This window comes from Phoca vitulina, unplaced genomic scaffold (genome assembly GCF_004348235.1).
Source record: "Phoca vitulina isolate PV1807 unplaced genomic scaffold, GSC_HSeal_1.0 scaffold58, whole genome shotgun sequence".
Lineage (NCBI taxonomy): Eukaryota > Metazoa > Chordata > Mammalia > Carnivora > Phocidae > Phoca > Phoca vitulina.
The window spans coordinates 3696543-3720023 of NW_022589761.1; the positions used below are offsets into that span (position 1 = coordinate 3696543).

The 23481-nt window shown below is 43.9% G+C and overlaps 1 protein-coding gene across 3 annotated transcripts in view; it reads left to right on the forward strand.

Moving 5' to 3' along the window:
• TDRD12 (tudor domain containing 12) overlaps window positions 1–23481 on the forward strand; it is an 82087-nt gene that overhangs the window by 49704 nt on the left and 8902 nt on the right. Inside the window, exons 14-28 of one of the 3 annotated variants that reach the window (XM_032390421.1) lie at window positions 39–119; window positions 1881–1941; window positions 2280–2387; window positions 4589–4774; window positions 6251–6407; window positions 6866–6993; window positions 8777–8968; window positions 9202–9330; window positions 10416–10533; window positions 11113–11252; window positions 11386–11606; window positions 13677–13776; window positions 19908–20095; window positions 20792–21002; window positions 22427–22519. In XM_032390421.1, coding sequence (XP_032246312.1) covers window positions 39–119; window positions 1881–1941; window positions 2280–2387; window positions 4589–4774; window positions 6251–6407; window positions 6866–6993; window positions 8777–8968; window positions 9202–9330; window positions 10416–10533; window positions 11113–11252; window positions 11386–11606; window positions 13677–13776; window positions 19908–20095; window positions 20792–21002; window positions 22427–22519 — 2113 coding nt within the window. Of the gene's footprint in view, window positions 1–38; window positions 120–1880; window positions 1942–2279; window positions 2388–4588; window positions 4775–6250; window positions 6678–6865; window positions 6994–8032; window positions 8969–9201; window positions 9331–10415; window positions 10534–11112; window positions 11253–11385; window positions 11607–13676; window positions 13777–19907; window positions 20096–20791; window positions 21003–22426; window positions 22520–23481 lie in introns of those variants that run through there. The other 2 variants (XM_032390420.1, XM_032390419.1) reach the window with 2 other exon arrangements.

A 23481-nucleotide genomic window follows, 5' to 3' on the forward strand; every position in this document is an offset into this window, starting at 1 on the left:
GGGCTCGGAGATTCTAATCAATGTTTTTTGGTTTCTAGTGCTTTATGTCAGAGGCCAAATGAGAAACCACTTAGGTTGGCTGAGAAGAAAGAACACAATGAGAAGAATGGCTGTGTGAAGTATGAATTATTTCCTTGGTCTACATTTTTTTTAAATAATTGTAATAAAATTATAAGCAGGAATAATTTACATATGATTTTATTATTTCAAACCTGCATTCCCATGTGGAAAATAGACCTACAATGTCCGCTGTAGGCTTTGAAGTTAATTGTTTTTCCTGTTCGCTAGGGTAGATTTTTTTTTTAAATATTTGTTCCGCTGTAAATAGTCATTTTCTGCCTCCCCTTCCTGATTCTTTTGGTGAAGTTCTATGAAACAAATTAGATACGGTTGTCTTTGGGGCTGTTGGTCTTCTATGGGTTTACATCTGCTGCCTTCCTGGTTTTCTGATGGCCAAAGGGGTCTTCCACCTGCTGGAGAAACTATTTCATTACTTGTAGTGTGGAACTGGGTTTTGTTTTGTTTTGTTTTGTCAGATTCACAAGGTATTCACTGAAGAGTTAACAATAGAGTAGTAACTTTATTTCCTACTTGTTTAATCCATGAAACATTCTCATACTCATTTTTATGATTTCTTACCATACCAGCCTAAAAACACCCTTATAGTCCAAGTAACTGTGGCTGCTCTGAAGTCAGTCACCAGAGTGACAAGGGATTTACGACAGTTCAGAACGGGGTGGGTTGTACTGTGTCCACTGATTGGCCCGGGATGACTGGGGGGAGGGTGTTGACTGCAACACCGTTGGGCTGCCTGCCTCCCAGAGCCCACCCTCTGGCCCCGCAACACCCTTGCACCCATAGGAGCTCCTCACAGGGCTCACTGGCCACCCCCTGCAGCCCACAGACCTGGGGGTGGCTGTCAGCGCAGCTGTGTTGACCCCTCCTCCCAGGGCAGCCCTCCACCCTACTCCCCGAAAGCCATGGGGCTGCACCTGGTGGTTTTCCCTGGAATGAGAGACCTTGCATTACCCGTGCAGCTCATTTCTAACTTTCATTACATTAAATTGTAACTTGATAAGCAACCCTGAGGTACTCTATTGCCTTTTATTTTTGTATTAAAAGGTGGTATCTTCTCTCCTCATGGGCTAAATGCCCTTTACTTAGAACCCGTTGATTCAGCGATGGCAGTGACTCTGCCAGTGGTTCCGGATTACGGCACAGGAGGGAGGAGGTGGCGGGTTTCTCAGCAACGTGAGATGACCCGGTGGTCCTGCAGTCTTTCTTCATGTCAGAACAGGTGTTCCTGGGATTGGTGGCGCTGTGTCCACAGCCTGGGGGCCAGGGTTCAGGGGCCAGTTCCGTACTGACCCGACCTCTTTGGCCTTTTATCACAATAAACAGGACAAAACGGGACGAGCAGTGATTTCACAGCTCTGCCTTGGGATGTACAGTTGACCCATGAACAGCACGGACGTTCGGAGTGCTGACCTCCCACACAGTTAAAAGTCTGCATGTAACTTGTGACTGCCCCCAGACTTAACTCCTCATAGCCTACTGTTCACCAGAAGCCTTACCGATAACGTAGTTGATTAACATGTATTTGTACGTCTTATGTATCATGTACTGTATTCTTATAATAACGTAAGCAGGAGAAGAGAAAATATTACTAAGAAAACCATTAGGAAGAGAAAGTACATTCTGAGTACTGTCCCGTAAACAATCCGCATATAAGTGGGTGTGCACGGTTCAAACCCGTGGGGCTCAGGGGCCAACTGTGTATTTCATTTTATGTCTGTCAAGGAAGAATTAAAATTATAACTCAGTTGAGGAAATATTAACACTCCTTTTTCCTTTAAATTGTCCTTTTCGCTATTTTATAGATTGTTGCAGTTTTTAAATCCCGACCCTTTGAGAACTGATGGGATCTCTGATCTACGGCAGGTAGGACAGCCCTACAGAAAATGAAAAATCCACGACAGCTCTTTACTCTTTAAGTCCGTCTCCTTCCTCGTCTGGATTTGAGATTAGAAGAGAAACCGCCTTAGGTGGGGACTCTCCCTGAAGACACCCTTTTAGAGATTCTCCAGTGAATTACTGCTTTAGAGAAATTATTATTTGGTGGGGGATAGTAGATGCTCTTCCCTTCATTTTGGTAGTTTTGGGTGGGTTTTGATGAGCATATATACCTAGGCTGTCCTTCCTTTGCATAAAGTGGTTGACTTCCTGCGCTGGCAGGCGGGGTGGGGGCATCTAACTAACCGTGAGGCGTGCTGTCTCAGTTGCAGAGGCTGCGGTCCGGCTCCCAGCAGCCCTCGGCCGTGCTCAGGCACAAGATCGAGCCTTGCTTGTCCGTTGATGCGTCGCCGCTTTCGGCAGACCTGAGAAAGGTAAAAGTGCTCCTGAAGGCGGGCTCATGAAGGAATGCTGACCTGTTCAAACATAGGAGGATTTTTAGGAAACCCTTCCAAAGCTGCACTTGTGTCGTTTCTTGGCTTTTGAAATCCTCTGTTAAGCTTTTGTTATTAAGTTCTCGTGTATTCTTCAGGTTTACTTCCTATAAGTGGCAAAACCACTGTATAATTCTTAATGCTTTTCTGAACTAAGTTTTCAAATGCGTCTCTGGAAAGGGGCTTATTAGAAGGAGCAACAAGTTGCCAGGGTAGTTATGCTGTATTTCCGAGTGTTCTCAAAACTGCTTTAGAGACCTGCCATTCCAGTTAGTAAATTGACCACGCATGCTTTTCTATTTCCTTCTTGATTAAAAAAAAAAAAAAGGACAGGAAGAAAGAGGCTAAATCCACAAGGATGAATTGAATTGAGAACAAAGTCTTTAGTGGCCTAGAAATTTGCACAGGCTTTCAGAAGATGGAAAACAGGCACCAGAGTGTGGCTGACTAGTAGAGGAAGGAGAGAAGTAGGAGGTTCTGAACTTGCCTCCGCCCGTTCCTGAGCATCCACAGTCAGCCTCTCAGGAAGGATGATCTTTTTGAAGGAACTGAACGGCCCTAGAAATGCCCTTCAGATGAATTCTCCCAGTGAAGACATCTGCTCACTGCCCTGGCTTCCTGCAGGGGTGTGGCGCTCACGGAGCCGAGCTCTGCGCTGGCCACATGTCTTCCAGCCTGCTTTTAGTGGGCCTCCTCCTGGCGAACACACATCAGGGATCCTTAGACATTTGATGAAACCTCCCACCTAAAAAGAAAATAAAAGCATTTTTTAAAAAAAAAGACCAAAATAAAACTCTGAAGGAAACAGTGTAGGCAATAGAAGATAATGCTACAAAATAAATACCCTCAGAGATAAATATTAACAGTATTTATTAAACAATAACAGGGCGCTATAAAAAAGGCCCAGAGGATAAAAACGGTTCTTGCAAATTCAGAATGCTGTAGAGATAGAAACCAAGCAGCAGATTAGAGAAAATGGAAGCTAACTCTTAGAAAGTAGAGCAAAAAGACAAGGAGATGGAAATAGGAGGGAAACAATTTGAGGGTCATTTCGAGGTCCAGTCTCTGCAGTGGGATTTTTTAAAAAGAGCAAAGGAAGTGGGCAGAAAATTCTGAGAAGAACAACATACGAGTGATTTCCAGACCTCATGGAAGGGACTGTCCAAATTACGAGAGTCCTCATCCCACGAGCCCAGCCACAGCGAGGGGGCAGGATCGCGGGCACTTGGCTGTGAAGCGTCCAATCGGGGGGCTTCCAAGGGCACGAATGCCTTCAGACTTGCCGTCGGTAACACCAGAGGGGTGCTGATTCCGAGATTCGGGTGAAAAGTTCTTTCCAACCTTGAGGTCCATCCGAAACTAGCAATGAAGACATTTTCAAGACATGCAAGAGTCTCACAAGAATTGACTTCCTCAAGAGAGACACTCCTGAAATATGTTCTCCACCAAAGCAAGAAAGTCAGCCAGGAAGGATGACCGGCCTTGCAGACAGCAGGAACAGTGCCGGGAGGCCGCAGGGTGACGGCTGCACGTGGGACGCCCAGTCGCTGGTCTGCGCTGCTCCTGGGGCTCAGGGCCGGGCGGACGGGGACATCACCCACAAATTGTGCTCATGAATTCAGCCTCTTGGAACGTAGGGTCATTGTGGCTGGAGAACTCTTTCTGTTGCCACACTTGGGAGGTTTTAGTGACCGTTACATAGAAAAATAAGCAAATAAAGGCATGTGGGTTTTTTTTTTTAAGTTATCTCCACACCCAATGTGGGGCTTGAACTCATGACCCCGAGATGAAGAGTTGAATGCTCCTGTGACTGAGCCAGCCAAGCACCCCAATAAAGGCATGTTTAAAAAAAAACAGTTTGTAAGTAAAGCTGATGTATTCACAGATTATTAGGAGGAGCCACATCCTTGCTCTGGTGAGCTCTAAGCACTTGGTTTTAATTTGGAGCCTAGAAAAGCAAGTGTCTTAGGGCAGAAGTTTGGTGCTGAGAAAAGACTTGGGGACTTGTCAAGTTAGGTCTTAGAAAATACCAGAATAAGCAATGTGTAGTGGCTGTTTGGGGGGGAAGTGAGCAAAGAGATGGAGTTTTTGTTAGTTTTCTATGCTTCATTTGTGGTTTTTTGGTGGCTGATGTTTTGTAGGCTCTTCAAAGAAACAAGTTCCCAGGACCTAGCCACACGGAATCCTACTCTTGGCCTCCCATAGCCCGGGGCTGTGACGTGGTGGTCATCTCTCACTGTGGAAATGATCCTCTGCTGTACCTCCCACCAGTCCTTACAATTCTGCAAACGGGGGGCTGCTACAAGTCTTTACCAAGTAGAAATGGAGTAAGTTGGAGATAGTCTTGTTTCCACAACAACATGGCTAAAATATTTATTTTTAAATTTTATGCCGAACTTTTGGTGAAGTTTGGGTTACATTACTCATTTGGTTTCCATGACAAGACAGGAACTTACCAGAGTCATTGATTCTCTGCCACTGATTCTCCCCTTGAGCCCCTGTTGTGGCCATCGGCTGAGCCAAGAGATTGCTGGCGTTTGGAGATGAATATATCGCTTATAAACTTATTCCACTGATTCAGTTCCTCTGTCACGGTCACCCTGTGAGATGGTTGGCCGTGTATGGTTTTCATTGTTTCCTAGATGAGAAAATTAGCCTCATCTGACAAGTGAGACAAGAAGTGGGATTAGAACTTGGGTCTTTCTGTCATCGTGTCTCACATTCTTTTAATTATTTCAGAGCATCCCACACTGTTGTAGAACCCTACTTTATTCTTCCCATGTTCAGGAATCTGCAAGGATCTGTGAAGGATGCTGGAAAGGAGAGAAGTGGGGTGTGGGGTCAGGTGATGGGGGTAGTGAGCCCTGCTCTGCAGGGTCCGGGTGGTCAGGTGAACCCCCATACAGAAGAGCTCTGTCCCCGACATGTCTCAGAGGATACAGTGAGTGCAGCTCTGTTCCTCATCAGAAGGTGAAAGATCATAGTAAGAAAAGACACCATTGTGTGTAGGAGAGAGACTCATTTTTCTCATTCTGCCATGTGGTTTTAATGATTGCCCTTTGGAAGTCTGCATCGGTGGGGTTATTATTTATTCACATCTCCATCCTTCAGTGAGCAGCTGACCCCTGTGGACCACATCCCTGCAGCCTGTGTTGAGATAGAATCGGGGCTGGGCCAGAAATGATGCCTGGGTCTTGCCTCTTGTGTCCTCTGCTTTCTCCACATCTCTGTGGTCAGCTTGCTTTTAGGCCCGGTGCCTGGAAGCTGGCGCCCTACCTGGATCTGCGTGAAGGAGAGGGGAGACTTGTTCTTGTCTTCAGTTCATGGAGGGCATGTGTCCGGGAGGGTGTTTGGCAGGCAGCACAGTGTGACTTCACAGGAGATAACTGTGGGATGGTGGCCGTCAGCGTTCAGGTGGAGCCGTAGCAGACTTACCCCTAAGGAGTCCTGGAGCCACACCACCTGGGTTCAGATCCTATTGCTCCTGTGTATTAGCTGTGTGGCCTTGGGCAACTAACTTTACCTCTCTGTGCCTCACACCCCTCATCTACCCTGTGAGAGTGTTTTAAAGACAAAATGAATTAATATTTGTGAAATGCTTGGTGTAAGCCCTAGAGGAATCTGAGTCCCTGTGTCTAAATCCATTCTAATGAAATTATATCTTTTCTGACTTACAGGACGATGATGGTAGCAAACAAATTATATAGTGCTTCCTCTGTGGAAGGAGATGTTCTGCATGCTTCAACATAGACTAGGTTCAATTCCTAACTTTTGCCCCAAATTATGTGAATTTGTCTTTGTAGCCTCTGGCAGTCATCGTGTGCCCTGGGTGGAAAAAGGCCCAATTTACTTTTGAATTACTGGAAGACTATAGCACGTTCTCCAGGCCTCTTCATCCCATATTGTTAACAATCGGACTCCACAAAGATGAAGCCAAAAACATGAAGCTTCCAAGGGGGTGTAAGCATCCTTTCCAAGCTGTTTGGTTTTCCCTGCAGAGTGCAGTGGGGCCCTGCCTGGCAGGTGCACAGGACGCAGGCTTGTGTGATGATGTCACTAGTCCAGCGACAGGCGGGACCTCACTGTCCATTACGGGCGGGCACAGAAGGGCGAAGGCTCGACCTTGGCTTACAGCTGTTCCACTGAGAAGGCGCCATGATTTCCTTCACTCATTAACTATTTATCGAATACCTCCTGTTCGTTAGATGTCAGCTGAACCCCCACCCCTGCCTTTCAGGAGCACAAACACTGGTGGGAGCCCAGGTGCTAGATAAGGACAAGTGTTGGCCCGGACAGCCAGGCCTCACCCACCCCAGCAAGAAAAACCGCTTTTTGCGTCATTAGACAGCAGTTCTAGAAGGTGTGAGAAAAACCTATGGAAAATCTGAATGTTAATTGTCTTCTCTTTTAAAATGTAGGTGACATCATTGTTACAACACCCCACAGCCTCCTGAGACTTCTCAAATACCAAAGCTTGTTATTTCTTAGACTCTGTCACCTCATCTTGGATGAGGTGGAAGTGTTATTCTTTGAAGCTACTGAAGAAGTAAGTATGGCTTCCATCGAGATGTTATTATCCCTCAGAAATAAATGTATATATGATTGAAGTCTTACCTGCTTTTAGGAATCAGGAGATGACGTGTCTATTGGGAGAAAAAGCCAGTTAATCTTGAAAAGTTTTCCCTTTAACTTTTATAATTGTGAAGAGAGTTCATCCGAAATTTCCTTCCCCAATTTTTTTTTTAGATTTTTTTTTTTTAATTTTATTTATTAGACAGTGAGAGAGGGAACACAAGCAGGGGGGAGTGAGAGAGGGAGAAGCAAGCTCCCCGCTGAGCAGGGAGCCCGATGTGGGGCTCGATCCCAGGACCCTGAGATCATGACCTGAGCCGAAGGCAGACGCCTAACAAATGAGCCACCCAGGCGCCCCCTTTTTTTTAGATTTATTTATTTGAGAGAGAGAGGATGACAGAGATAGCGAGAGAGAGCACGAGTGATCAGGAAGGAGAGGGAGAAGTAGGCTCCCCGCTGGGCAGGGAGTCCGACGTGGGGCTCGATCCCAGGACCCTGGGATCATGACCTGAGCCTAAGGCAAACGCTTAACCGACTGAGCCACCCAGTCATCCCTCTTTCCCAAATTTTAAAGTTCTCTCTGAAGACCAAAAATTCTTTTCCAGTGAGGTTTCCTAAAATACTGATATTTTTATGATTATGGAAGCAATAAGTTTTATTCTAGAAAATTTGGGATACAGAGAAAAGTACTTGAACAACCCCAGCATCCACTGAGTTACACTCAGAGGTAATCGCTCTTCCTGTTCTGGAATAATTCCTGTGTCAGTTGATACTTAAAACTGACAACATCAGGCCTTATTTTATGGCTAGTTTATAACTTGCATTTTTCAGTAAGCAGCATCGGGAGTATAATTAGTAACTATCCTACAGGTTGATTGTTTGCTGGCCATGGGCCAGTATGGAATCCTGTGGGCATAACAGTTTTTTTAAATGGTCTGATTTTTGGACGTTTAGCATCATTTGTGTGTGCATGTGGCTAAAGAACATACGTCTTTTTTGCACGTTTCCCTTAGGATAAATTCCTAGGAAGGGGATTAATGGATCAAAGACTATGAATTCTTACAAGAAGGCATTTCTTGGGCGCAGTGTAACATGATGACCACAAGCATTTCATTTGGGAGCAGTGATGTGGCCAGGTTCAAGTCCAGGCTTTGTTGCTTACCGACTGTGTGGGCCTATGCAGGGTTTGTGAATGCCTCTGAAGCCTCAGTTCTGATTTGCAAAACTAATACCCAGAATGCTGCGCTGTACAGTTGCCTTTCTGAAAGCGGAGACTCCCATGGACAGCATGCTGTCACACTGTGCGCCCCGCACCCGGGCAGTGGGAGGCCTTAGGGCCAGCTTCCGTTTCTTGTGGGCTTGTTAAATGTGGCATCTCGTTAGCATCATGTGCATTTCCTTGATTACTTGTCAAGTCGAGCCTTCATACTGGCCACTCGTACTGTTCTCTGAGCTGCTTTTTCATTTTCTTTGCTTATTTTCTGTTGGTAGGATCATCTTTTTCTAGTCCGTTTGCAGAACTTTTTAATATAAGGATGTTAATGCTTCGTTACATAACGTTACATGTTCACCTAGATATTGTTTGTGTTTTGTTTATATTTAACGTTCTCTCCTTTTTAGTTTTTTTTCTTTTGTTTGGAAAGACCTTCCCCCACTCTGAGAACAGAAAATGTACAATTCTTTACCTTTCATGTTCTGTCAACCAGTTACTGCTCCCTTCTGAAATAAAAACGAAATTAATTATACTAATTTTTTAGATGTTTGCTATATTAGATAACTTAAAAAAAAATATTGACGTTGAAGAAAGGGAATCTGCACCACATCAGATGGTTGCCGTCGGTGTTCATTGGAGCAGACATATAGAGCGGTTGGTCAAAGAGTTCATGAACGACCCCTACATCGTGGTCACAGCCATGGAAGAGGCTGCTCTCTATGGCAGCGTCCAGCAGGTACAGGCTTGTGGGCGAATGGAGGTGGGGGCTGATGAACAGAAGCGAGTAGCCGTGATATCATCGCTTCCTCCTAAACTGTTACAGCTTTAATCTCATACAAAAATCTGTAATCGTGTATTTAGGTTTATATTGATTTTCTGTACTCTTTGCTGTTAAGATCCTCACTTAGCGATGAAAAGTGAAACTGGAGCACCATTTAAAACCACACTGTTGCTGTATTTCATTACCAGGTAGTACACCTTTGCCTAGAATGTGAAAAATCCTCTACTTTACTCCAGACTTTAGATTTCATTCCAAGTCAAGCACAAAAGACCTTGATCTTCACCGGTTCTGTAGCTGAAACAGAAATAGTGTGTAAGGTGAGCCCATAAATGTCCTTACTGTTTGTTTAAACCATGATTGAATGTCGAAATCATCAGAGAATTATCGGTAGTTAAATATTTGACAGGGGATAAAACGTTACAAGCTGATCAACAGTCTGAAGAAGGGGTGGCTAGTGCTGTGGAGTATGCATAACAATGAGGACAGCGGGAGGCCTGACCTTGAGGGAGGAGCCAAGTAGGTGGGACCAGCCTTTCCAAGGAAGCAGATGTTCCCCAAGGGGGCCAGTGCTTTGTGTTTTGTCATTAAAAGGATTCCATTCATAAAGAAATGCCAGGGACTTCTGTACCCTCTTTAAAAAAGTAGAGACCGTAACACCAAGAGATAGATCACGTGGCCAGAAAAGCCAACTAAATTGGCTACAGATTTATTTAATCTAAATCTACATAAATAGTAAAATGTAGAAATGAAGCCAAATACAAATTAAAATGTAAGAATCAGGAGCGCCTGGGTGGCAGTCAGTCAGGCTTCCAACTCTTGGTTTTGGCTCAGGTCATAATCTCAGGTCCTGAGATTGAGCCCCGCGTCAGGCTCCATGCTCAGTGAGGAGTCTGCGTCAGACTCCGTGCTCATGGGGAGTCTGCATGGGATTCTCTCTGCCTCTCCCTTTGCACCCCCCCACATGCTCCCTCTCAAATAAAGAAATCTTTTTAAAAAAGGTTCTATAAAAAATTTTTAAAAATATAAGAATCAGTACTACATCCATCTTTCAGCAATGATGAACTAGAGGTGTCATGAAAAAATGTGACATGTTGGCACATAAATTTGATGTGTGTGTGTGTACATATATATGCACACATCTGTGTATGCATGCATTATTTAAAAAGGAAAATAGATTTAGCAAAATGTTTTTCACTTAAGCAAGTTTTTAGATACAAAGTATAGAATTTTAGAAATATATTTGTTTCAGTTTACAATCATCTTGTTCTTATAATTTGTGGATCAATGAGGTAATACCCTCACAGATAATTTTAAATGTTTTATACTGATAGTTATTGATGGAACAATTAACTTCAAGCTTATGTTCCTGACTGTGAACTGGCCTATTTGGTTTCATCTTTAGGTAGTAGAAAGCAGTTCAATATTTTGCTTGAAAATGCATAAAGAAATGGTTTTTAATTTAAAAAGTGTTTTAGAACAGTGGAAGAAGAAGTTAAGTTCTGGCTCTCACATTGTATTAGGTAAGTGTTTTAATTTCTACTTCCATTTAGAGAAGGCTGAGCTAATAGGAATCATGTCTTCAGTTTATTTGTATAGCTAGTCTCCCAGTTTCTCATCATTTCTGATTTACTGAGAATTTATTAGTAATGTTAATTTCAAAATGAAGGTTAAACTCCGCCAAGATTTTGGTGTCGAGGTGAAGGCAGGGACCTGCGGAGCTCTGAGTGTAGGCCTTCTCCCTGGGGTTCCAGGCGGGACATAAACGTGTGTGTGCCTATGATGAAATCTGTCACAGATGGTCGTGAAATATGATGTTAGAGATCGAAAAGTCAAAATGTATGAAATAAGTGAAAGATTGATGGGCAGCCTAGATTTGTAATAGAAGCATTTGCCAAGGTAAAATTAGGGGGACCACTTTTCTCTGGAACGTCATCACTGGGCTGTGACATTTTGGGGAAAAAAATGGGGAAGAAGTTTGTTGGCATCTAAGAAGTGAGATGCAGTAGCGAACTGTGTTCAAGTCCGGTTCCCGGAACTGCTCTGTAGTAAGTGCAGGAAAACCACAGCCTCGTTTGTGACTGCCGGCTCCTTCTCCGCAGCCTTAACGGATGATTGCCTACCGCTCCTGACCATCACTGATGCCACGTGTGTGATTCACTTCAGCTTTCCTTCCTCCCCCAAAATCTTTGGTGGACGCCTGTACTGCATGTCTGATCATTTTCAGAGTTCCACCGAGCAGGTGTGATGAACTTTCTTGATCTTTAAGTATTCTCCTGGCATTATCTGTGCAATGACAAATGCAGAGTCCACAAAGTTTTGTCATTTAGACTGGGATGGATGACCTGTTGCCTTTATTCACTCCCAATTTTAAGGGTTCTCCTGCAGAACAGGGAGATAAGAAGACCAAATCCGTCTTGCTGCTGACAGAGAGGAACGCGTGCCACGCGGTCGGCGTCCTGCGCTACCTGGAGCGGGCAGATGCCAAGATTCCCTCGGAGCTGTATGAGTTTACTGCAGGGGTTCTGGAAGCCAAAGAAGATAAAAAAGCCGGAAGGCCTCTTTGTCCGTATCTTAAGGCTTTTGGTTTTTGCAAGTAAGCCAGTCATTTTTTTAAAAAAATTGAAATGTATAGTAAAGGGCACAGTGATATGTTTATTGCTGGATGACCTTCACGTATGTACGCATGATTCACACCACCGCCTGCCTCTGGGAGACACCCTAGAGCTGCCCCCATGCTCCTTCCCAATCTGCCCTCCCCCTAGAAGTAACCGCCCCCCACTGTCTATCCACATTGATGAATTTTGCTCGTTTTCCAACTTTATATAAATGGAGTTGTACATTCAGCCTACTGTCTGCGACATTCATCTGTGTTCCTGCATGGATCCGATGGATGGATTTATCTATTTAGTGGCACAGTATTCTGTTGTATAAATATATCACAGTGTATGTATCCATTCTCCTGTGGATGGGCCTGCGAATTGTTTCCAGCTTTTGGCTATTATGTATGAAGCTGCTGTGAACACTCCTGCACGTGTCTTTTTGTGGAAACATGCACCCGCTTCTTTGGAAGCTAGACTTTGGCGTGGGATTGCTGGGTCACGGGGTGAGCACACGTGTAACTTTTTGGAGGCGTGTGACTGTTTCACAATCCCATCAGCCATGTATGCGAGAGCTGAGTGGCCCCATACCCTCCCTGACACAGCTGGGGGAGAGTGTCACACCGTGGTTTCCATCTGTATTTCCCAAGTAATTAATGATGAGTGTCTTTTCACATGCCTGTGGGACATTTGACCAGCGTCTTGTGAGGTGCCCGTTCAGGTCTTTTGCCCGTTTTTGACATTGGGTGTTACCCTTTTTCTTATTGGTTTGTGGGAGTACTTTATTCCTTCTAGATATAACTGCTTTGTCAGAGATGTGCCTAGAGAAGATCTCTTCCCAGTCCATGGCTTGCCTTTCCGCTCTTGTAAGAATCTTTTGAGGAGCGGACATTTTTAATTTTGATGAAGTATTTCCTGGTTGATGGTATTTTGTGTCCTAATGTATGAAATACTTGCTGATCTCTAGGTCATGAAGACACTCTTCTCTGTTTTCTTCTAAAAGCTTTATAGACTGTTTTCACACTTCAGTGTAATCTAGGGTGAGTTAATGTTTGTGTACAGTGTGAGATATGGGGCAAGGATTACTTTTTCCTGTGTGGATAATCACTTGCTCTGGTATCCTTTATTTAAAACATCACTGTGTTCTCCCTGAATTGGTGCCTTTGACATAAACCAGATGATGTTTATGACCACCACATAAACCAGTGTATGAGGTCCACACGTGGACTCTGTTATTTTGGTCTCTTTGTCCTTACACTGGTACTGCATTTTCTCACTGTAGCTTATGTTCTAGTGAGTCCTGGAATCTGGTTTGTAAGTTCTCCAACTTTGCTCTTCATCAAGGTGGTTTTGGCTATTTTAAGTCAACTGCATCTCCACATACATTTTGGAATAGGTTTGTCAGTTTCCTCAGGAACATTACCTGACTTTTGATAGCATGTGCATTGATACTATGAATCAGTTTGGAGAGCATGGGTATCTCAACAGTCATGGGGGGCCTTCTCACCGATCCAGACATGATGCCAGCACTTGACCAGTGATTGCTGGGACTGGGTAGGAGAGGTCTGATGTGTATCAATTGGATTGAGCTTCATTTTAAGATAACTGTTGACTTTAACTTTTTTGAACTATGGTACATTAAACAGGTTATTAGTGGCAATTTTGATTATGCTATTGACTTTTGAAACCAAAGGTTTAACTGTTACTCAGTTTGGGTTACAGAATGACTTCTGGTTTAGAGGTTAATTATTAGCCTTTGTTTTGGGTTGTGGTGATAAATTTCTGATTCAGAGTCTTTATTTTGGAAGTACATTTTGTTCGTTTTCAGAATGTCTAGAGAAATAATGGAGTAACTCTAAGTTTATTCAGTGTTAATTAAATTTTAGGACCTCTCTTCACTAATGTGCATGTTGTGTCATCTGAATTATTTAATATGGTTACTTTAAAGTATTTAGAATAAAGGTCCTCTGATTTCAATTATAGATTAATTTTCCTGAGGAATAGTTTGAAATTCATGTTAAAAAAAGTATTGTTTTTGTTTTTAAAATCCAGTTATTTTTTTTCAGAGACAAAAGGATCTGTCCTGATAGACACCATGTTAATCCAGAAATAGATATGCCAAGGAAATTATCCAATCAAACTCTACCAACATCTGGATACATCAAAGTACGTTCTGCTGCACTTTGTTCAATGATTAATGATCATTTTAATGAATGTATTTCATTTTTTTTCTTTTAGATTGCTTTATTTATCTGAGAGCGAGCGAGTGTGTGAGCATGTGAGTGTGGGGTGGAGAGGCAGAGGCAGAGGGAGAGGGAGAGGGAGAGGGAATCCTCAAGCAGATCCCCCTACTGAGCGTGGAGCCTGACTCGGGGCTCAGTCCCAGAGTCCTGAGATCATGACCTGAGCCGAAACCAAGAGTCGGACGCTCAACCGACTGAGCACCGAAGCATCCCTTAACATGCTTCATTCTAAAGCAGCAGGATAATTACGACACTCTTAATGAACCACCATTAATCTGACAATAGGCCTGGATCCTTATAAGGTGCCTTATTACAAGACCCTAGTTTATTTAGAAAACCAAAGTCAAATTGGGAAAATAGGTAAACCACTTCAATGGTTAAGAGGCTTTTTAGTTGTATTTTCAGAAAGTTATTTCCATCTGGGAATGGGGACCATTAAAAATAATGCAGCGATAGCACATCTTTTCAAAACATCCATGATTATTCCTTTGAGGAAAATTCTGAAATGTAGATAAAATTACTGAGTTAAGAGTGTGTCACTTTCTTTTGAATTCTTTTTAATATTTCTTCCTTTCTTCTTGAGTTCAAGATTGCTCTCCTTTCTGCCTTTCCTCTTTCCTAAGGCAGATCTGTTCATTTGCACCATTCTTTCTTCCTAGTTCTGTCACCTCCTTTCTGAGTTTTTTTTTTTAATTTAGGTTGTTCTTTTGTACATATCATTTATCATATATGTATCTCTTTTATAATTTTTTAAAGATTTTTTTTAAGTAATCTCTATGCCCAACATGAGGCTTGAACTCACAACCCTGAGATCAAGAGTCACATGCTCCACTGAGGCAGCCAAGTGCCCCATTATTTTCTTAATGAACGAGAGGAAAGGTAGCTTGTTTTGAAATGGATGGATACAGTTTTGGTCTGTCTTGTGGATACATCTTTCCTAGTGGCTCTCATTATCTGTAGGGACTGTTACTCTCCTTATTCTCTTTTTTGTTATGATTTAATATGGGATCTGACTTTGATACTTTGTTACGGCTCCTTTTTAGATAAAATATATTTTCCTTAAATTTTAGAAGGAGGTGTGGGTCAGGGTGACTTTTATAATTTTAGAATTCTCGTTTCTGTTTTTATAAAAAAAAAAAAAAAAAGGAGACATCAGTTCTGAGATTGTTAAGATCTTCTGGCCCCGTTTCCCTCCCCCACTTGCGTCTGGCCCTTCTCTTCCCTCATATCTGGTGTCTTTGGATGGACAGTTCGAGACTCCACAGGGCTCCAGGCTTCGCCCGTTGTTGGAGTGCATGAAAGCCTCCAGGCTCAGCTGCTCTCGTCCCCCTGCCCCGTATTTCCAGTGAGTACCTGTTGCCGCTCACAGACTTCCCCTGTGTCTGGCTCCATCACGTAGTGACACCATGCAGGCTTTGTGATCTGGCTGGGTTTTGTTCATCTGCTACTTTGTTGTTTAAATTAACTGATATTTATTTATTTTTATTTTTATTTTTTTAAAGATTTTATTTATTTATTTGCGAGAGAGAGAATGAGAGACAGCACGAGAGGGAGGAGGGTCAGAGGGAGAAGCAGACTCCCCGCTGAGCAGGGAGCCCGATGCGGGACTCGATCCCGGGACTCCAGGATCATGACCTGAGCCGAAGGCAGTCGCTTAACCGACTGAGCCACCCAGGCGCCCAGCTGATACTTATTTTTTAGAACAGTTTAGGTTTATAGAAAATTTGAGCAGAAAATACAGAGTTCCCTCTACCATCCCCCAAAAAAGTTCCCCCTATTATTAACATCTTGCATTAGTGTGGTGCATGAGTGACAGTTGATGAACCAATATTGATAATGTTATTATTAACTAAAGTCTGTAGTTTACATTGAGATTCACTCCCTGTAGTGCACATTCTAGGGATTTTGCCAAATGGATAGTGACACCTCTCCACCGTGACGGTATCACATAATTCTTACACTGCTCGAAAGTCCCCCATGCTCCACCCTTCCCCTCTTCCCTGGAACTCCTGGTCGTCACCGATACTTTACCGTCCCATTATTTCGCCTTTTACAGAATGTCATAGAATTGGAACTATACAATACATAGGTTTTTTAAACTGGCTTCTTTCATTTAGCAATATGCATTTGAGGTTCCTCCACATCTTCTTATCTTCGTAGGTCATTTTTTATTGCAGAATATACCAGTTTATCCATTTACCTATTGAGGGACATCTTGGTTGCTTCCGAGTTTTGGCAGTTATGAATAAGTCTATGGGAAATATTCATGTGGCAGTTTTTGTGGACTCATGAGTTTTCAACTCAACTTGGGTAATACTAAGGAGTGTGATTGTTGGATTGTACAGTGAGACTATTTTGCTCCGATTGCATTCCAGTCGGCAAAGAGTGAGAGCTCCTGGCTCTCCTGCCCTCGCCAGTATGTGCCGTTGTCGGTGTTTTGGATTCTAGCTGTTCCAGTAGGTGTGTAGTGGTATCTCACTGTTTTAATTTGCAATTCCCTGATGATGTTGAGCATCTTTTCATGTGCTTATTTGTCACCCATATGTCTTCTTTGGTGAGTTGTCCAGGTTTTTTTGCCCATGTTTTAATTGGTTCGTCTGTTTTCTTATTGTTGAGTTTTAAGAGTTCTTTGTAGATTTTGGACACCAGTCCTTTATCAGAAATATGTTTTGCAAAAATTGTCTCCCAGTCTGTGGCTTGTCTTTTTGTTCTCCTTATAGCCTTACAGAGCAGAAGTTTTTAATTTTAATGATGTCCAGCTTTCCAGTTGCTTCTTTCATGGATTGTGCTTTTGGCCTATCCACAGGGTTATCGTGAAACCCAAGGTCACCTTGATTTTCTCTTTTGTTATTTTCCTCATCTGCTTTTATTTGGGGGTCTGTGGTGATATTTTGTCAATTAGTTCTGTTGCAAAGTATATCCCTGGTATTTGGTTTTGCCATCTCATTGCTCTGTCTTTATGTGGAGATTCAGAGTCAAAACGTATGACACTTTGCTGCTGCCACTTTCCCAGGCCCTGTCTAACCAGACCCCCACTTCTAATTGGCTGTATTGAGGTACAGTTTACGTACAATAAAAATCACTATTTAGAAGTGTATAGTTCGTTGAGTTTTGAGAAATACATACAGTCATGTAACCACCACCACAGTGAAGATACGAACATTTTCGTGACCCCAAAAAGGTCTCTCCTGGTCCGTTGCGGTCAGTCCTCATCCCAACCCGCACTCCCGGCAGCCACCGGACCTGCTTTCTGCCGCTAGAGCTCTGTCTTTACTAGATTTTCATGTTAATGGAATCATACAGTAGGTAGTGTTTTGAGTCTGATTTCTGTTATGTAGCGTACCGCTTCTGAGATTCACCTGTGTTGTCTTTCTCGTTGTTGAGCAGGATTCCGTTATGTTGATATGCCATAGTTTGTCTGTGTGTTCACAAGCTGATGGACATTTGGGTTGTTTGCAGTTTCTGGATGCTCTGAGCTTCTGGGTTACAAGTCTTTTCAGACCTACCTCTTCATTCCTCTTGGGTGAGATGTAGTGGAAATGCTGTGTCATAGGGTAAGTGTGTGTAAGAATCTGCCAAACAATTTGTACCATTTTACATTTTCACCGGTGCTGCATATGAGAGTGCCGGTGGGTCCACATTCTCAGTACATGGTGTTCTCAGTCTTTAGTTTTTGCCACTCTGTTGCACTTGCATGGATATTTATTTGCATTACTCTGGTGATAAAGAATCTTGGACCCCTTTTCACTGCTTATTTAGCCCTTTGTATCTCTTTTATGAACTCTCTGTTCACAGTTTCTGCCCATTTTTTTAATTTGGGTTGTCTTGTTGAGTTTTAAGAGTTCTTTGTAGATTATGGATATGCTTTGTCAGATATATTGCAAATATTTTCCCTCAGTTGAAAAGCGGAAGTCTTTAATTTTGATGAAGCCTTCTTTATCACTTTTTTATTTTACATTTTGTTCTTTTCATGCCATAAGAAATCTTTGCCTCTCCTAAGGTTGCAAAGATTCTTATTTTTTTTATTCTAGAAGTTTTATGGTTTTACATTTAGGTCTATAATCCATTTCAAATTAATTTTTGTGTGTGGTGTGGGTAAGGAGAAAGTTTTTTCCTTATGGATAATTGGTTGCTCCAGCATCATTTATTATAAAGACCTTCCTTTCACCCTTAATTACATTGGCACCTTTGACATAAATTAAGAGACAATATTTGTGAATTCTGAATTCTTCATTCTATTCCTTGGTCTCTTTGTCTACCCTTAAGTGGTACCACATTGGCTTGATTGCTGTAGCTTTGTAAGTAATCCTGGAGACTGGTAGGGATGCCTTCCAATTTGCCCATCTTCTTCAATATCCTTCTGGCTATTCCTTTGCATATCCATAGAGAATTTTAGAATCAGCTTGCTAGTTTGTACTTAGAAGCCTGATGGGATGTTGAGTCTGTAGATTAATATGGAAGAATTGACATTTTAACAATACCAAGTCTTGGGGCACCTGGGTGGCTCAGTCGTTAAGCGCCTGCCTTCGGCTCAGGTCATGGTCCCAGGGTCCTGGGATCGAGTCCCACATCGGGCTCCCTGCTCTGCAGGAGGCCTGCTTCTCCCTCTCCCACTCCCTCTGCTTGTGTTCTCTCTCTCGCTGTGTGTCTCTCTCTGTCAAATAAATAAAATCTTTAAAAACAAAACAAAACAATACCGAGTCTTGTCCATTAACATGGTATATTTGTCACTTCATCTAGGTCACCTTTAATTTCTCTAAGCAATGTGTTATACTTTTCAGTAGACTGATCTTGTCCTTACTGTGTTAACTTTATTCCTGGCATTTCATGTTTTTAGATGCTAATGTTATTTTTCTTTGAACTTCATGTTCTGATTGTTTAGAAATGCAGTTGATTTTTATGTCCTTACCTCATATCCTGTGACTGTAACAGAGTGAATTAGTTATGTACAGGACTGCTCATGAGAGTGGAGTCAAAATAATTGGGGCCTAGGGGGCGGTATGGCTGGAAAAAAACCCTGTGTGCCCAGGACTGGGGGTTTTCTGGGCACATTTCGGGGGTTTTTCTGGAACAGGTGAGTGGGAAAGATGGTGACAAGTGCTCCGGAGAAGGTGAAATGCACCAAAGTACCAGAGGGCCTATGGGGATTATGGGCAGGGAGGCACTCTGAGGGGTCAGCTGCACCGAGGGCCAAAGGATAAGGATCCGGCCATGGAAAACCTGGGGAAGACTGTTCCCGGGAGAGGAAGCAGCGAGTCCCTGAGGTAGGAGTTAATGTGGCGTGTTGTGGCACAGGGCAGAGCTCGTTGGCGGTGAGAGTGGGGGAACAGCAAGCAGGGGGGCTCGGGTGCCACAGAGGAGGGCTAGGGGCTGTCAGCCTGTGAGATTGATCACAAGGGGTGACCTCACCCCTGCCTTCTAGCCTGCTTGCTCCCCAGTCAGCACTGCCCCCTCTGCCTTCCCAGCAGGTGACTCCTCTGCCCTGGCCTCTGCTGGGGCAGCTCAGCACTCCCCGCCTTCACGCAGACTGTGCCGGGTCTGCAGCGCCTCCTCCGTGCTCTCGCTAACACACGCGCACGCCGACGTTGCCGCTCGCACCCAGCCACCCTGCGTACCCTCGCCTGTGAAGAGTTGTCTGCCTTGACCACATGCTGGCTGCGGCCCATCTGTCCGTAGGACGTGGCTTATCTCCTATCCCTAGCGCCTCCTACGCAAAATACTGCTTGTTACGGGAACAAAGAGCAGAAAGAGCTCAAGAGAAAGGGATGCTATTTAAGAATGATTTTTATAAAGTGCAGTTATGGAGTAAACAAACACAATTAATGATAAAGTTTTAAAATAATAAGATTAACAGAAAGTTTTCCTTTAGATTTAAAGGGAAACCACAGTCCTCTGGGTCCAGGAAGGTTCTGTCGTGTGCCGGCCAGTTTCCTGGTTCATGTTTCCATCCCTGTCGGTGCACTTTGGGCTCTTAGGTCAGGGGCTGATTCTGCAGATAGCTTTTTGGTTTAGATTGAGTTTGTTTTCTGAATATGTTTGCTGATTATTTTTCAGATAATACCCTTTTATATTTCGAATGCAACGCATTATTTTGGTCGTATAATTGATAAACAAGTGGATCTTTATGCAACTCTTAATGCTGAAATGAATGAGTATTTTAAGGGTAACAGCAATAAAACGACCGTTGAAAAGGTGGAGAAACTCGGATTATATGGATTAGCAGAAAAAACACTTTATCACAGGTAAAAGGTCTATGTATTTCATCTTAAGCGTCGTGAAACGGGAGGCACCTTTCAGTGGTATCGAATCCCTGTTTGCACCTGTGTCCATCTGCCCCGGTGTGTGCGGATGTAGCCTGGCCCCTGGGGGGTGCTGGTGGCAGCATCGCCTCCCCCCAGCCGCCTGATGAGGTTCTGCACCTGACACTCCCCTGACCCTGGGCTCCTGGCCCCTGAGCACAGGGCACGGAAGGCGGTGTCACGCTTCCAGAGCCGTCCCTGTGCCGCCTACATAGACGCCTCCGCCTCACTCTGCGCTCCTGTGATTGCCGTGAGATGGGGTCCCCTCTCACAGATGAGCAGGCTGAGCCATGGCGGGATGACGTAGGCTGTGCGGTCGGTGTTCCCGTGCCGCTCTCGGCTCCGCTCAGGGTAGGCTCGACCGAGAAACGTGGAAACTTCACTTCACTGAGTTGATTTTCATCGTGTTGTCTGATAAAGGGGTTTACTCTAGTCAAAAGTAGTACACATTCTTTATACTTCTGTGTACTTGAATAAGCCATTCTGAATGTTCTTGGGGGCTCAAGCTAATTTTTATTTCTAGTATGGAAAAGAACCTTGCAGTTTAGAGTCTTCTTGGATTTAATGAGTAGGTGGGGAGGCAAAGATGATTTTCCTTTGGGATCTCTGTGTTACACCAAAGCTACGGTTGTTCTCCAGGGTTGAGGTGCTGGAGCTGAGCCAAAAAGAAGACACCTGGAGTCCGGACAGTGTCCTTGTGAAGTTTATAGATGAAGGCCGGACTGGACTCGTCACAAGAGACCAACTGCTGCATCTTCCGGAAAATTTCCACACTCTGCCCCCCCAGGCGGTGGAGTTCATTGTTTGCAGAGTGAAACCCGCTGACAATGAAGTTGAGTGGAATCCAAAGGTAAGTTATTTTGGCTTTTTGTACTTTGTTGACTTTCAGAATATACGCAGAATCGAGGTTTATTTAAATTTAGAGTATTAAGTTTGGCTAAGATGCCTCATGGTTCCTGACAGTTAAAGACCCTTGTCCGGGTGGTCGTCGTCATCATTAGTGCTCACAGTCTTAGAATTGGTATAAGCTACGCATCACGATGAAATAAGTTGGCTGTCAGCTTGGGAGGAAACAGTGTGAGCCCCAAGTGGGTACCCCCATCAAATGGAGGCAGAGGCCAGCTCATTCCCCTGGGGTTGGGAGGCCGGGCAAGGAAAGAGAGCACAGGAAGGGCATTTCCTCTGGGCCCTTCAGGAAGAGTCGCTAGGATTTCCCCACATAGACCAGATGAGGCACCGAAGGTGGAGAGAACACACGGTACACGAAAGAGCCGTCCCAGGTGGGCTTCCATGGCTCGCCAGACAGCTGGTCCCGCTCCTCAGCAGAGCAGTGAGTCTTCTTCCTAACAATGCGCTTGATTCTTCAAAGGAGGGTTAAATTTCATATAATCCAATTAATAGGACATGAAATAAGCCATTGCAGTTGGCAAAGTAAAAACAGTTTGGGTTATAAACAAGGTCGGACATGGTCCAGGGAATAAACAGGTGAGTGTTTGCACAATACAGGATGAACACACAACACTGCTGTTGGAGGTCCATTAAAAATACTCCTTATTAAATAGTGGTTTTTTTTCCTTCTGCAAAGTATTCACAGAGTGTCCCTGTGGGCTGGTACCGTTGGGCTCTGGGGATGTAGCCATTAGCAAGAAGGTCATGGTTCTTGTCTTCAAGAAACCTTTGGTCTGTCAAGACGATCAACCACAAGTATTTCTTGAAGAGGGGCCTCTGGAAAAGGGGGCAAGTTTCTCCCATGTGTATTCTTTAAAATGACTGTGCAAGGTTCAAGGGGGATGGAAGCATCTAATTGTGATGAGCCACCTCCCTCTGTCTGCTTTACAGGAGTGGAAATGGGCCTGAAGGAGTACTCTGGCACGTCGGGTCTGCTGGGCCCTGCTTGAGACAAACATCAGCCACGTGCTCGGGACAGGGTACATGGAAGCCTGGGGCCCCTCAGCTCCAGGGTCTCTTCAGGCTCAGTGAGCTTCCAGAGACAGACTTGTTGTTCACAGAGGAGAGCTAGGACACATGGCCACAATGGGGAACATGCAGCCTGGGGGGTCCAGAGGTGCCATTTGCCTCTGTCCTTATTCAGCTGCCCTGTTAATTACCCTTGTCCACGCAGGGGCATGAGGGCCTCTGTAACCTGCCTCATGGGGTGGGGGTAAGGCTCAAGTGAAATGCATGGAGACGTTTTTTGCAAAACTATATAGCATAAACAGAATAAGATATTTTCCTAAAGCTTCAGAGAAATTACCTAAGTGGTTTTTTTTCTAGGTTACTAGGTACATTCATCGTAAAATTATTGGAAAATTGCATGATGCCAAAGTGATATTGGCTTTAGGAAATACAGTGTGGATCGATCCAATGGTGGGTATGCAGTTTTCTTTTTTAAAAAAGATTTTATTTACTTGGGGGGAGGCGCACACAAATGGGGGAAGGGGCAGAGGGAGAAGCAGGCTTCCCGCTGAGCAGGGAGCCCAACGTGGAGCTCGATCCCCGGACCCTGAGATCATGACCTGAGCCGAAGGCAGATGCTTAACCAACTGAGCCACCCAGGTGCCCTGAGTATGTGGTTTTCTTAAAAGAAATCTGTTTTTGGATGGACCCCTAAAATTATTCTAATTTGTTGCTTGAATAATATATTTCTTCACCAAATATTTATTGAGCACCCATTCTGTGCTAGGTCTGGTGTGGGACACTTGGCTTCTGTCCATGAACAGAAACTCCTACTCTGTGGAGTTGCCACAGGGGTGGGCAGGACCTGTAAGTGGGGCCTCCCCGCATCCCCTCCAATGCCAGCATCACCCCCTCTGACCACTCGTACACCAAGAACTCTGCTTTTCAATCTGAAGTTCTCCATTGGACTTAAATCTTAGTATGTGTATAACATTTAAAAGAATTCAGTTCATAAAATTGTTCTGCTGAAAGTTATTTTTATGAGACTGGAAAAGCCTTAATACCTACAAAGAGGAGTTTGGGTGTAAGATTTAAGAGTTCAGAGGAGACAATGATTTTTAGTAGAGAAGGTAAAAATTACCAATACAGGTCAAATGAAGATTTGGCGTCTTGGTTTATATAATAGTATTCTGGTTCTTTATTGGAGAAAAAAATGTAAACTTTTTTTTTTAAGATTTTATTTATTTATTTGACAGAGAGGAAACACAAGCAGGGGGAGAGGGAGAAGCAGACTCCCTGCTGAGCAGGGAGCCCGATGTGGGGCTCGATCCCAGTACCCTGGGATCATGACCTGAGCCGAAGGCAGTCACTTAACTGACTGAGCCACTCAGATGCCCCAAAAATGGAAACTTTATTAAGAGATTTTTAAGACG